The sequence below is a fragment of the Oncorhynchus mykiss genome, chromosome 1 (assembly GCF_013265735.2).
Source record: "Oncorhynchus mykiss isolate Arlee chromosome 1, USDA_OmykA_1.1, whole genome shotgun sequence".
Lineage (NCBI taxonomy): Eukaryota > Metazoa > Chordata > Actinopteri > Salmoniformes > Salmonidae > Oncorhynchus > Oncorhynchus mykiss.
This window is the reverse complement of record NC_048565.1, coordinates 4811042-4827926: the sequence shown is the minus strand read 5'-3', so window position 1 is coordinate 4827926 and position 16885 is coordinate 4811042. Positions and strand designations below refer to the sequence as shown.

Sequence of the window (16885 nt, the reverse complement as noted above, 5' to 3'; positions counted from 1 at the left end):
GTCTGTGGTTGTGTCTGTGGTTGTGCCTGTGGTTGTGTCTACGGCTATGTCTGTGGTCACATCTGGGGTTGTGTCTGTGTATGTGGTTGTGTCTGTGGCTGTGTCTGTGGTTGTGAGTGGGGGTGAGTTGAGATGACATCTATGGTTGTGTCTGTGGTTGTGTCTGTGTCTGTGGTTGTGTCTGTGGCTGTGTCTGTGGTTGTGAGTGGGGGTGAGTTGAGATGACATCTGTGGTTGAGTCTGTGGTTGAGTCTGTGGTTGAGTCTGTGGTTGTGTCTGTGTCTGTGGTTGTGTCTGTGGCTGTATCTGTGGTTGTGAGTGGGGGTGAGTTGAGATGACATCTGTGGTTGTGTCTGTGGTTGTGTCTGTGGTTGTGCCTGTGGTTGTGTCTACGGCTATGTCTGTGGTCACATCTGGGGTTGTGTCTGTGTCTGTGGTTGTGTCTGTGGCTGTGTCTGTGTTTGTGAGTGGGGGGTGAGTTGAGATGACATTTATGGTTGAGTCTGTTGTTGTGTCTGTGGTTGAGTCTGTGGTTGTGTCTGTGGTTGAGCCTGTGGTTGAGTCTGTGGTTGTGTCTTCAGGCTTCAGGAGCTGGAGGACCAGTACCGTAAAGAGAGAGAAGAGACACACAACCTGCTGGAACAGCAGAGGATGGTGAGACCTGTTAATAAATGGACAAGATCACCAAAATATTACCCTTTTGTTAATACATGAAGTCTGAGTCTGAATTACATTAAGTCTGAATTACATTAAGTCTGAATTATTTTCTAGTTAATTAAAGCCTGATCATGTGACCATTTCCACAGGATTATGAGAGCAAGCTGGAAGCCCTTCAGAAACAGGTGGACCGATATTACCCTGAGGTAGTAGGAGAGGAAGAGGAGGAGCCTGAGGAGGAAGGTACATCACTGGTTACTGACTTTTATTTGCACTACACGGCCAAAAGTATGTGGACACCTAACTGTCGAACATCTCATTCCAGAATCATGAAATCATTCATATGGAGCAAATCTAACATTTTCAGACCTGTAAATGAACTGTATAGTATGAAACAAGGTTAATAATTCCAACAAAATAACAGCTGGAATGCTCTATATAACTTATACTGTATATTGAATAGAATTTACACTACGTGGCCAAAAGTATGTGTACAGCTGCTCATCGAACATCTCATTCCATTGGAGTTGGTACCCCGTTGTGCTGCTATAACAGGCCTCCAGTCTTCTGGGAAGGCTTTCCACTAGATGTTGGAACATTGCTGTGGGGACTTGCTTCCATTCAGCCACAAGAGCATTAGTGAGGTCGGGATCTGACGTTGGGAGATTAGGCCTGGCTCAGAGTTGGCGTTCCAATTCATCCCAACGGTGTTCGATGAGGTTGAGGTCAGGGCTCTGTGCAGACCAGTCAAGTTCTTCCACGCTGATCTCAACAAATCGGTCGTTTGGCGGCAGATAGCCTGGTGTTTAGAGAGTTGGACTTGTAACCGAAAGGTTGCCGGATCGAATCCCCGAACTGACAAGGTAAAGATCTGTATTTCTGCCCCTGAACAAGGCAGTTAACCCACTGTTCCTAGGCTGTCACTGAAAATATGAATGTGTCCTTAACTGACTTGCCTAGTTAAATAAAAGTAAAATAAAAAAATAAACCATTTCTGTATGGACCTCGCTTTGTGCATGGGGAAATTGTCATGCTGAAACAGGAAAGGGCCTTCCCCAAACTGTTGCCACAAAGTTGGAAGCACAGAATCCTTTAAAATCTGTAGTATTAAGATTCCCCTTCACTGGAACTAAGGAGTCTGAACCATGAAAAACAGCCCCAGACCATTATTCCTCCTCCACCAAACTTTACAGTTGGCACTATGCATTGGGGCAGGTATCGTTCTCCTGGCATTCGCCAAACCCAGATTCATCAGTCGGACTGCCAGATGGTGAAGTGGGATTCATCACTCCAGAAAATGCATTTCCACTGCTCCAGAGTCCAATTGCAGTGAGTTTTACACCACTCCAGCCGACGTTTGGCGTTGCTCATGGTGATCTTAGGCTTGTGTGCGGCTGCTCGGCCATGGAAACCCATTTCATGAAGCTCCCGATGAACAGTTATTGTGCTGACGTTGCTTCCAGAGGCAGTTTGGAACCTCAGTAGTGAGTCTTGCAACCGACGGCAGACGATTGTTACGCACGACACACTTCAGCACTCGGCGGTCCCAATCTGTGAGCTTGTGTGTTCTACCACTTCACGGCTGAGCCGTTGTTGCTCCTAGACGTTTCCACTTCACAATAACAGCACTTATAGTTGACCCGGGGCAGCTCTAGCGAGGCAGTAATTTGACGAACTGACTTGTTGGAAAAGGTGGCCTCCTATGACGGTGCCACGTTTAAAAGTCACTGAGCTCGTCAGTACGGGCCAGTCTAATGCCAATGTTTGTCTATGGAGATTGCATGGCTGTGTGCTCAATTTCGATATACCTGTCAGCAACGGGTGTGGCTGAAATAGCCGAATCCACTCATTTGAAGGGGTGTCCACATACTTTAAGTGTACGTCAAATGAAATCAAACTTTATTTGTCACATGATCTTACCGTCAATGTGCATGTTTGAGGACGAGGCCGTGCATTTAAATAGCATCCCTTTGTACACACAAGACAATGTGTTGATGTTGAACTCAGATGTTTGGGTCATCTTGTTGTACCCTCTGGGCTCCACAGTGCAGTGGACGGAGAGGGAGGCGGAGCTAGCCCTGTGGGGTTTCAGGAAGTGGCGCTGTTACCAGTTCACCTCCCTCAGAGACCAGCTGTGGGGAAACGCCATCTTCCTCAAGGAGGCTAACGCCATCAGCGTGGAACTCAAGAAGAAGGTTTGAGAACAATTCAGCACATCTCCACGGAAACATAACTGTCACAGACTTGGGTTCATGTAGTTTTGTTTTTTGTTTTCCAAATGATTTGAGTGTTTGATTGAGTCTGACTGGAATGACAGATGAGGCGGGATGTTTTGGAAAATACCATTTGAACCCAGGTTCTGAACTGTCCCTCTGTGTTGTTAACCCTGTGTTCGGGAAAATACCATTTGAACCCAGGTTCTGAACAGTCCCTTTGTGTTGTGTTAACCTTGTGTTCGGGAATATACAATTTGAACCCAGGTTCTGAACAGTCCCTTTGTGTTGTGTTAACCTTGTGTTCGGGAATATACAATTTGAACCCAGGTTCTGAACTGTCCCTTTGTGTTGTTAACCCTGTGTTCGGGAAAATACAATTTGAACCCAGGTTCTGAACTGTCCCTCTGTGTTGTACTAACCTTGTGTTCGGGAAAATACAATTTGAACCCAGGTTCTGAACTGTCCCTCTGTGTTGTATTAACCCTGTGCCTCCCCCCCCCCCCTCTCCCACAGGTCCAATTCCAATTTGTGCTGCTGACCGACACCCTGTACTCCCCCCTGCCCACTGACCTGCTGCCCCCTGAGGCAGCCAAGGACAGAGCGACCCGCCCGTTCCCCAGGACCATCGTAGCTGTGGAGGTTCAGGACCATAAGAATGGGGCCACCCACTGCTGGACCATGGAGAAGCTCAGGTACGGTAGTGTTCTATAGTCTATTTACTACTGTAACCTGTAGCCAACACTAGGTCTAATCCCAGTCTATTTACTACTGTAACCTGTAGCCAACACTAGGTCTAATCCCAGTCTATTTACTACTGTAACCTGTAGCCAACACTAGGTCTAATCCAAGTCTATTTACTACTGTAACCTGTAGCCAACACTAGGTCTAATCCAAGTCTATTTACTACTGTAACCTGTAGCCAACACTAGGTCTAATCCCAGTCTATTTACTACTGTAACCTGTAGCCAACACTAGGTCTAATCCAAGTCTATTTACTACTGTAACCTGTAGCCAACACTAGGTCTAATCCCAGTCTATTTACTACTGTAACCTGTAGCCAACACTAGGTCTAATCCCAGTCTATTTACTACTGTAACCTGTAGCCAACACTAGGTCTAATCCCAGTCTATTTACTACTGTAACCTGTAGCCAACACTAGGTCTAATCCCAGTCTATTTACTACTGTAACATGTAGCCAACACTAGGTCTAATCCCAGTCTATTTACTACTGTAACCTGTAGCCAACACTAGGTCTAATCCAAGTCTATTTACTACTGTAACATGTAGCCAACACTAGGTCTAATCCCAGTCTATTTACTACTGTAACATGTAGCCAACACTAGGTCTAATCCCAGTCTATTTACTACTGTAACCTGTAGCCAACACTAGGTCTAATCCAAGTCTATTTACTACTGTAACCTGTAACCAACACTAGGTCTAATCCAAGTCTATTTACTACTGTAACCTGTAACCAACACTAGGTCTAATCCCAGTCTATTTACTACTGTAACCTGTAGCCAACACTAGGTCTAATCCAAGTCTATTTACTACTGTAACCTGTAACCAACACTAGGTCTAATCCAAGTCTATTTACTACTGTAACCTGTAACCAACACTAGGTCTAATCCCAGTCTATTTACTACTGTAACCTGTAGCCAACACTAGGTCTAATCCCAGTCTATTTACTACTGTAACCTGTAGCCAACACTAGGTCTAATCCAAGTCTATTTACTACTGTAACCTGTAGCCAACACTAGGTCTAATCCAAGTCTATTTACTACTGTAACCTGTAACCAACACTAGGTCTAATCCCAGTCTATTTACTACTGTAACCTGTAGCCAACACTAGGTCTAATCCAAGTCTATTTACTACTGTAACCTGTAGCCAACACTAGGTCTAATCCCAGTCTATGTACTACTGTAACCTGTAGCCAACACTAGGTCTAATCCCAGTCTATTGACTACTGTAACATGTAGCCAACACTAGGTCTAATCCAAGTCTATTTACTACTGTAACCTGTAACCAACACTAGGTCTAATCCAAGTCTATTTACTACTGTAACCTGTAACCAACACTAGGTCTAATCCCAGTCTATTTACTACTGTAACCTGTAGCCAACACTAGGTCTAATCCCAGTCTATTTACTACTGTAACCTGTAGCCAACACTAGGTCTAATCCAAGTCTATTTACTACTGTAACCTGTAGCCAACACTAGGTCTAATCCAAGTCTATTTACTACTGTAACCTGTAACCAACACTAGGTCTAATCCCAGTCTATTTACTACTGTAACCTGTAACCAACACTAGGTCTAATCCCAGTCTATTTACTACTGTAACCTGTAGCCAACACTAGGTCTAATCCAAGTCTATTTACTACTGTAACCTGTAACCAACACTAGGTCTAATCCCAGTCTATTTACTACTGTAACCTGTAGCCAACACTAGGTCTAATCCAAGTCTATTTACTACTGTAACCTGTAGCCAACACTAGGTCTAATCCCAGTCTATGTACTACTGTAACCTATAGCCAACACTAGGTCTAATCCAAGTCTATTTACTACTGTAACCTGTAGCCAACACTAGGTCTAATCCCAGTCTATTTACTACTGTAACCTGTAGCCAACACTAGGTCTAATCCCAGTCTATTGACTACTGTAACCTGTAACCAACACTAGGTCTAATCCAAGTCTATTTACTACTGTAACCTGTAGCCAACACTGGGTCTAATCCCAGTCTATTGACTACTGTAACCTGTAGCCAACACTAGGTCTAATCCCAGTCTATTGACTACTGTAACATGTAGCCAACACTAGGTCTAATCCAAGTCTATTTACTACTGTAACCTGTAACCAACACTAGGTCTAATCCCAGTCTATGTACTACTGTAACATGTAGCCAACACTAGGTCTAATCCCAGTCTATTTACTACTGTAACATGTAGCCAACACTAGGTCTAATCCCAGTCTATTTACTACTGTAACCTGTAACCAACACTAGGTCTAATCCCAGTCTATTTACTACTGTAACCTGTAACCAACACTAGGTCTAATCCCAGTCTATTTACTACTGTAACCTGTAGCCAACACTAGGTCTAATCCCAGTCTATTTACTACTGTAACCTGTAGCCAACACTAGGTCTAATCCAAGTCTATTTACTACTGTAACCTGTAACCAACACTAGGTCTAATCCCAGTCTATGTACTACTGTAACATGTAGCCAACACTAGGTCTAATCCCAGTCTATTTACTAATGTAACATGTAGCCAACACTAGGTCTAATCCAAGTCTATGTACTACTGTAACATGTAGCCAGCACTAGGTCTAATCCCAGTCTATTTACTACTGTAACACGTAGCCAACACTAGGTCTAATCCAAGTCTATGTACTACTGTAACATGTAGCCAGCACTAGGTCTAATCCCAGTCTATGTACTACTGTAACATGTAGCCAGCACTAGGTCTAATCCCAGTCTATTGACTACTGTAACATGTAGCCAACTGTGTTAAAAACAGTAGTGTAGACGCTACAATGCCCTGGGGCACACCTCAATTTGACTGTTTGAATTATAATGTGCTTTGTGACCCATGGAGAGACAGTCGATTGTGAACATTTGTGGAATAATATGAGTACATATCTCAAGACATGACAAATGTGTATATTTTACTGTAGTCTACCCTATATGTTATGGAAGCGTAGTCTTAAATATCATTGAATTTCATATAGATCTCTCTCATATTTATCGTAATATATGTCCCCTCTTTCTCTCTCCCCTCCCTCTCTCTCTCTCTGTGTCTCTCTCTCCCCTCTCTCTCTCTCTGTGTCTCTCTCTCCCCTCCCTCTCTCCCCTCTCTCTCTCTCTGTGTCTCTCTCCCCTCTCTCTCTCTCTCTCTCTCTCTCTGTGTCTCTCTCTCCCCTCTCTCTCTCTCCACTCTCTCTCTCCCCCCTCTCTCTCTCTCCCCTCCCTATCTCCCCTCTCTCTCTCTCTCTCTCTCTCTCTCTCTGTGTCTCTCTCTCCCCTCTCTCTCTCTCCCCTCTCTTTCTCTCTCTGTCTCTCTCTCCCCTCTCTCTCTCCCTTCTCTCTCTCTCTCCCCCCTCTCTCTCTCTCTCTGTGTGTCTCTCTCTCTCTCTCTCTGTGTCTCTCTCTCCCCTCTCTCTCGCTCCCCATCTTTCTCTCTCCCCTCTCTCTGTGTCTCTCTCTCCCCTCTCTGTCTCCCTCTCTCTCTCTCTCTCTCCCTCTCTCTCTCTCTCTCTCTGTGTCTCTCTCTATCTTTCTCCCCTCCCTCTCTCCCCTCTCTCTCTCTATCTCTCTCTCTGTGTCTCTCTCCCCTCTCTCTCTCTCTCTCTCCCTCTCTCTATCTACCTCTCTGCTCTATTCTGATGTTGTCCTGTGTTGCTCTTTGGTGCCCCCTGCAGGCAGCGCCTGGACCTGATGAGAGAGATGTATGACAGAGCTGCGGAGGTTCCCAACAGCACCATAGAAGACTGTGAGAACGTCATGACTGGAGGAGACCCCTTTTACGACCGATTCCCCTGGTTCCGTCTGGTCGGCAGGTACAGCACAACCCTACCACAACACTACCACAACACTACCACAACACTACCACTACACTACCACTACCACAACACAACACTACCACAACACTACCACAACCCTACCACAACACTACCACAACACTACCACAACACTACCACTACACTACCACTACCACAACACAACACTACCACAACACTACCACAACACTACCACTACACTACCACAACCACAACACAACACTACCACAACACTACCACAACACTACCACAACACTACCACTACACTACCACAACACTACCACAACACTACCACAACACTACCACAACACTACCACTACACTACCACTACCACAACACAACACTACCACAACATTACAGCCAATACACTACCACAACACTACCACAACACAACACTACCACAACACTACCACTACACTACCACAACATTACCACAACACTACCACTACCACAACACAACACTACCACAACACTACCACTACACTACCACAACACTACAACAACACTAACACAACACTACCACAACACTACCACAACACTACCACAACACTACCACAACACAACACTACCACAACATTACAGCCAATACACTACCACAACACTACCACAACACAACACTACCACAACACTACCACTACACTACCACTACACTACCACAACACTACAACACTACCACTACACTACCACAACACAACACAACATTACCACTACATTACCACTACCCTACCACAACACTATCACAACACTACCACTACCACAACACAACCATACCACAACACTACAGCCACAACACTACCACAACACTACCACTACACTACCACAACACTACCACAACACTACAGCCACAACACTACCACAACACTACAACAACACTACCACAACACTACCACAACACAACACTACCACAACATTACAGCCAATACACTACCACAACACTACCACAACACAACACTACCACAACACTACCACTACACTACCACAACACTACAACACTACCACTACACTACCACAACACAACACAACATTACCACTACATTACCACTACCCTACCACAACACTATCACAACACTACCACTACCACAACACAACCATACCACAACACTACAGCCACAACACTACCACAACACTACCACAACACTACCACAACACTACAGCCACAACACTATCACAACACAGCACTACCACTACACTACCACAACACTACCACAACACTACCACTACACTACCACAACACTACCATTACACTACCACTACCACAACACTACAGCCACAACACTACCACAACACAGCACTACCACTACACTACCACAACACTACCCCTACACTACAACTACACTACCCCTACACTACAACTACACCACCATAACACTACCACAACACTACCACTACACTACCACAACACTACAACAACACTACCACAACACTACCACAACACTACCACTACCACAACACTACCACAACACTACCACAACACTACAACAACACTACAACAACACTACCACAACACTACCACTACCACAACACTACCACAACACTACCACAACACTACAACAACACTACCACTACACTACAACAACACTACCACTACACTACCCCTACACTACAACTACACTACCCTTACACTACCATTACACTACCACAACACCACCATAACACTACCATAACACTACCACAACACTACAACAACACTACCACAACACTACCACAACACTACCACAACACTACAGCCACAACACTACCACTACCACTACCACTACACTACCCCTACACTACCACTACACAACCATTACACTACCACAACACCACCATAACACTACCATAACACTACCACAACACTACCACTACACTACCACAACACTACAACAACACTACCACAACACTACCACAACACTACCACAACACTACCACTACCACAACACTACAACAACACTACCACAACACTACCACAACACTACCACTACCACAACACTACCACTACCACAACACTACCACAACACTACCACAACACTACCAAAACACTACCACAACACAGCACCACACTACCACAACACTACCACTGCACTACAACAACACTACCACAACACTACCACAACACTACCAAAACACTACCACAACACAGCACTACACTACCACAACACTACCACAACACTACCACAACACTACAGCCACAACACTATCACAACACAGCACTACCACTACACTACCACAACACTACCACAACACTACCACTACACTACCACAACACTACCATTACACTACCACTACCACAACACTACAGCCACAACACTACCACAACACAGCACTACCACTACACTACCACAACACTACCCCTACACTACAACTACACTACCCCTACACTACAACTACACCACCATAACACTACCACAACACTACCACTACACTACCACAACACTACAACAACACTACCACAACACTACCACAACACTACCACTACCACAACACTACCACAACACTACCACAACACTACAACAACACTACAACAACACTACCACAACACTACCACTACCACAACACTACCACAACACTACCACAACACTACAACAACACTACCACTACACTACAACAACACTACCACTACACTACCCCTACACTACAACTACACTACCCTTACACTACCATTACACTACCACAACACCACCATAACACTACCATAACACTACCACAACACTACAACAACACTACCACAACACTACCACAACACTACCACAACACTACAGCCACAACACTACCACTACCACTACCACTACACTACCCCTACACTACCACTACACAACCATTACACTACCACAACACCACCATAACACTACCATAACACTACCACAACACTACCACTACACTACCACAACACTACAACAACACTACCACAACACTACCACAACACTACCACAACACTACCACTACCACAACACTACAACAACACTACCACAACACTACCACAACACTACCACTACCACAACACTACAACAACACTACCACAACACTACCACAACACTACCACTACCACGACACTACCACAACACTACCACTACCACAACACTACCACAACACTACCACAACACTACCACAACACTACCAAAACACTACCACAACACAGCACCACACTACCACAACACTACCACTGCACTACAACAACACTACCACAACACTACCACAACACTACCAAAACACTACCACAACACAGCACTACACTACCACAACACTACCACAACACTACCACAACACTACCACAACACTACCACAACACTACAGCCACAACAACACTAACACAACACTACCACAACAGTACCACAACACTACCACAACACTACCACAACATTACCAAAACACTACAGCCACAACAACACTACAACAACACTACCACAACACTACCACAACACTACCACTACACTACCACTACCACAACACTACAACCACAACACTACCACTACACTACACTACCACAACCCAAACACTACAGCCACAACACTACAGCCACAATACTACAGCCACAACACTACCACAACACTACCACAACAGTACCACTACACTACCACAACACTACCACAACACTACCACAACACTACCACAACACTACCACTACACTACCACTACACTACCACAACACTACCACAACACTACCACTACACTACCACAACACTACCACAACACTACCACAACACTACCACTACACTACCACTACACTACCACAACACTACCACAACACTACCACTACCACTACACTACCACTACACTACCACTACACTACCACAACACTACCACAACACTACCACAACACTACCACTACACTACCACAACACTACCACCACACTACCACTACCACTACACTACCACTACACTACCACAACACTACCACAACACTACCACTACCACTACACTACCACTACCACAACACTACCACAACACTACCACTACCACTACACTACCACTACACTACCACTACCACAACACTACCACTACCACTACACTACCACTACACTACCACTACCACAACACTACCACAACACTACCACTACCACTACACTACCACTACACTACCACAACACTACCACAACACTACCACTACCACTACCACTACCACTACCACTACACTACCACAACACTACCACAACACTACCACTACCACAACACTACCACTACCACTACACTACCACTACACTACCACTACCACAACACTACCACAACACTACCACTACCACTACACTACCACAACACTACCACAACACTACCACTACCACTACACTACCACTACCACTACACTACCACTACACTACCACTACCACAACACTACCACAACACTACCACTACCACTACACTACCACTACACTACCACAACACTACCACAACACTACCACTACCACAACACTACCACAACACTACAGCCACAACACTACCACTACACTACACTACCACAACCCAAACACTACAGCCACAACACTACAGCCACAATACTGCAGCCACAACACTACCACAACACTACCACAACAGTACCACTACACTACCACTACACTACCACAACACTACCACAACACTACCACAACACTACCACTACACTACCACTACACTACCACAACACTACCACTACACTACCACAACACTACCACAACACTACCACAACACTACCACTACACTACCACTACACTACCACTACACTACCACAACACTACCACAACACTACCACTACCACTACACTACCACTACACTACCACTACACTACCACAACACTACCACAACACTACCACTACACTACCACAACACTACCACAACACTACCACTACCACTACACTACCACTACACTACCACAACACTACCACAACACTACCACTACCACTACACTACCACTACACTACCACTACCACAACACTACCACAACACTACCACTACCACTACACTACCACTACACTACCACTACCACAACACTACCACAACACTACCACTACCACTACACTACCACTACACTACCACAACACTACCACTACCACAACACTACCACAACACTACAGCCACAACACTACCACTACACTACACTACCACAACCCAAACACTACAGCCACAACACTACAGCCACAATACTGCAGCCACAACACTACCACAACACTACCACAACAGTACCACTACACTACCACTACACTACCACAACACTACCACAACACTACCACAACACTACCACTACACTACCACTACACTACCACAACACTACCACTACACTACCACAACACTACCACTACACTACCACAACACTACCACAACACTACCACAACACTACCACAACACTACCACAACACTACCACTACACTACCACTACACTACCACTACACTACCACAACACTACCACAACACTACCACTACCACTACACTACCACAACACTACCACAACACTACCACAACACTACCACTACACTACCACAACACTACCACAACACTACCACTACCACTACACTACCACTACACTACCACAACACTACCACAACACTACCACTACCACTACACTACCACTACACTACCACTACCACAACACTACCACAACACTACCACTACCACTACACTACCACTACACTACCACTACCACAACACTACCACTACCACTACACTACCACTACACTACCACTACCACAACACTACCACAACACTACCACTACCACTACACTACCACTACACTACCACAACACTACCACAACACTACCACTACCACTACCACTACCACTACCACTACACTACCACTACACTACCACAACACTACCACAACACTACCACTACCACAACACTACCACTACCACTACACTACCACTACCACAACACTACCACAACACTACCACTACCACTACACTACCACAACACTACCACAACACTACCACTACCACTACACTACCACTACCACTACACTACCACTACACTACCACTACCACAACACTACCACAACACTACCACTACCACTACACTACCACTACACTACCACAACACTACCACAACACTACCACTACCACAACACTACCACAACACTACCACTACCACTACACTACCACTACACTACCACAACACTACCACAACACTACCACTACCACAACACTACCACAACACTACCACAACACTACCACAACACTACCAGAAACATGGCAGAGGTACAACTAGTGAAGATCTCATCACACATCAACCCCAACAGGTTCAGTCCATGGTTCACATCAACCCCAACAGGTTCAGTCCATGGTTCACATCAACCCCAACAGGTTCAGTCCATGGTTCACATCAACCCCAACAGGTTCAGTCCATGGTTCACAACAACCCCAACAGGTTCAGTCCATGGTTCACAACAACCCCAACAGGTTCAGTCCATGGTTCACAACAACCCCAACAGGTTCAGTCCATGGTTCACAACAACCCCAACAGCTTCAGTCCATGGTTCACAACAACCCCAACAGGTTCAGTCCATGGTTCACATCAACCCCAACAGGTTCAGTCCATGGTTCACATAAACCCCAACAGGTTCAGTCCACGGTTCACAACAACCCCAACAGGTTCAGTCCATGGTTCACAACAACCCCAACAGGGTCAGTCCATGGTTCACAACAACCCCAACAGGTTCAGTCCATGGTTCACATCAACCCCAACAGGGTCAGTCCATGGTTCACATAAACCCCAGCAGGGTCAGTCCATGGTTCACATAAACCCCAACAGGGTCAGTCCATGGTTCTATAGAGCGGCATGGAGGAACCAGGGAAAGATAGTCTGTACAGCTCAGTACATCACTGGGGCCAATAATCCTACCATCCAGGACCTGTATACTAGGTGGTGTCAGAGGAAGGCCCAAAAAATGGCCAAATACTCCAGTCACCCAAGTCACAGACTGTTCTGTCTGCAACCATACGGCAAACAGTACCAGAGTGCCAAGTCTACGTTCAAACGCCTCCTTAACAGCTTCTGTTAACAGCTCCCAGGTGGCACAGCGGTCTAAGGCACTGAATCTCAGTTCTAGAGGCGTCACTAGAGACCCTGGTTCGATTCCGGGCTGTACCCTGGGTTAGGGTTTGGCCGGGGTAGGCCGTCATTGTAAATAAGGATTTGTTCTTAATAAGTGACTTGCCAAGTTAAAAATAAAGGTAAAAAATTAAAATGCCATAAGACTGCTGAACAATTACTCAAATGACCACCTGAACTATTTACATTGCCCCTCCCCCTTTTGTTTTGTACACTGTTGCTACTTGCTGTTTATTACCTATGCATAGTCACTTCACCCCTACCTACATGAACAAATTACCTCAACTAACCTCTACTGCTGCACATTGACTCGGTACCGGTACCCCCTGTATATAGCCTCCACATTGACTCTGTACCGTAATACCCTGTATATAGCCTCCACATTGACTCTGTATCGTAATACCCTGTATATAGCCTCCACATTGACTCTGTACCGTAACACCCTGTATATAGCCTCCACATTGACTCGGTACCGGTACCCCCTGTATATAGCCTCCACATTGACTCGGTACCGGTACACCCTGTATATAGCCTCCACATTGACTCTGTACCGGTACCCCCTGTATATAGCCTCCACATTGACTCTGTACCGGTACACCCTGTATATAGCCTCCACATTGACTCTGTACCGGTACCCCCTGTATATATCCTCCACATTGACTCTGTACCGTAACACCCTGTATATAGCCTCCACATTGACTCTGTACCGTAACACCCTGTATATAGCCTCCACATTGACTCTGTACCGTAACACCCTGTATATAGCCTCCACATTGACTCTGTACCGTAACACCCTGTATATATCCTCCACATTGACTCTGTACCGTAACACCCTGTATATAGCCTCGCTATTGTTATTTTATTTAGTTACTTAAACATTTTTTTTAAAAGTTTATTTCAACTATATTTCTTGAACTGCATTGTTGTTTAAGGGCTTGTAAGTAAAAGCATTTCACGGTAAGTTCTACACCTGTTGTATTCAGCGCATGTGACAAATGCAATTTGATTTGATTTGATTTGAAACTCTCCTCCAGTAGTCGTTGATAGATAACTTCATTAGATAAACCAGCTAAAACCACATCGCAGTCTTCCATGTGAACCTGAAGGGGCCAACAAGGGTCATGTTCATTAAGGGCACACTGTAGCGAAAAAAAAAAACGTTCACATGGTACCTCTTAGTTTTACGTTCCATTTCGGACCATTTTCTTACATTTCGTACCTAGTGAACACTAGAGTTTTTCTACTGGTCCCTTGCCTATTCCTCCAAATAGATTTAACCTACCAGTGTTTTTCTACTGGTCCCCTGCCTATTCCTCCAAATAGATTTAACCTACCAGTGTTTTTCTACTGGTCCCCTGCCTATTCCTCCAAAAAGATTTAACCTACCAGTGTTTTTCTACTGGTCCCCTGCCTATTCCTCCAAATAGATTTAACCTATCAGTGTTTTTCTACTGGTCCCCTGCCTATTCCTCCAAATAGATTTAACCTACCAGTGTTTTTCTACTGGTCCCTTGCCTATTCCTCCAAATAGATTTAACCTACCAGTGTTTTTCTATCTGTCCTGTTGTAGGCCACTATCTAACTTACATCCCATGTTTCTGGCTGCACCCCCGCCCCCTACCAGCAACCCCCTTTTCAACGTGTGCATGAGCGAGCGCATGAGTGATCCCACTCCCTCCCCCACTCCTTCTCCCACCCTCTCCACCTCCGAGCTAACTGAGCTGGCCGACACTCGGCCGGAGGGGCGAGGAGGGGAGGAGGAGTTGGAGGCTTTGGGGGATCTGGACGATGATATCTTTTTGGACGACCCGTTCTCGGAGCTCGATGATGATGATGATGATGATGAGGGAGAGCTGTGCCGAGGCGGCTCCAGCGAAGGCCTGGATCCCTTTTATGACCGCTCTCCGTTATTCAGTGTAGTGGGAAGGTTGGTGAGGTTTCAGGAGCATGCTGGGGGATGGAAACTAGCTCTTTCACACTGAGACACTCTGGGTCTTGCTCTGCTGCCCCAAGAGAACACGCAAACTAACTTGTGCACGCACATGCACACAAGCACACACAACACCTACAAAATGCAAAACGAACACATGCACGGACGCACACACCTGCACACACACACGTACACACCACAGGAAAGGAGGAGTTAACAACAATATTATCACTGAATAGAGGTTCTGATGTTGTTAGGCAACCAAACTACACACCTCCACGTTGACCTATCTTTGCTTTTACAAGTTGACATTTTCATGGTGTCTGGGAGGGCAGTCCAGTATTTTGCAGAGGGGCAACAGAACCTCGTCTGGAAGGGCAGTACAGTATTTTGCAGAGGGGCAAGAGAACCTCGTCTGGAGGGAAGTCCAGTATTTTATAGAGGGGCAAAAGAACCTCGTCTGGAAGGGCAGTCCAGTATTTTGCAGAGGGGCAAGAGAACCTCGTCTGGAGGGAAGTCCAGTATTTTATAGAGGGGCA

The 16885-nt window shown here is 45.5% G+C and overlaps 1 protein-coding gene across 13 annotated transcripts in view; it reads left to right on the top strand.

Annotated features, from left to right (window-relative positions):
• Positions 1-16885, top strand: part of LOC110486761 (kinesin-like protein KIF1A) — a 165513-nt gene that overhangs the window by 93330 nt on the left and 55298 nt on the right. For 11 of the 13 annotated variants that reach the window (XM_036983833.1, XM_036983574.1, XM_036983690.1 and 8 more), the window contains exons 20-25: positions 582-654; positions 807-900; positions 2704-2852; positions 3387-3565; positions 7289-7426; positions 16041-16343. In XM_036983833.1, coding sequence (XP_036839728.1) covers positions 582-654; positions 807-900; positions 2704-2852; positions 3387-3565; positions 7289-7426; positions 16041-16343 — 936 coding nt within the window. The remainder of the gene's footprint in view (positions 1-581; positions 655-806; positions 901-2703; positions 2853-3386; positions 3566-7288; positions 7427-16040; positions 16344-16885) is intronic. The other 2 variants (XM_036983799.1, XM_036983731.1) reach the window with 1 other exon arrangement.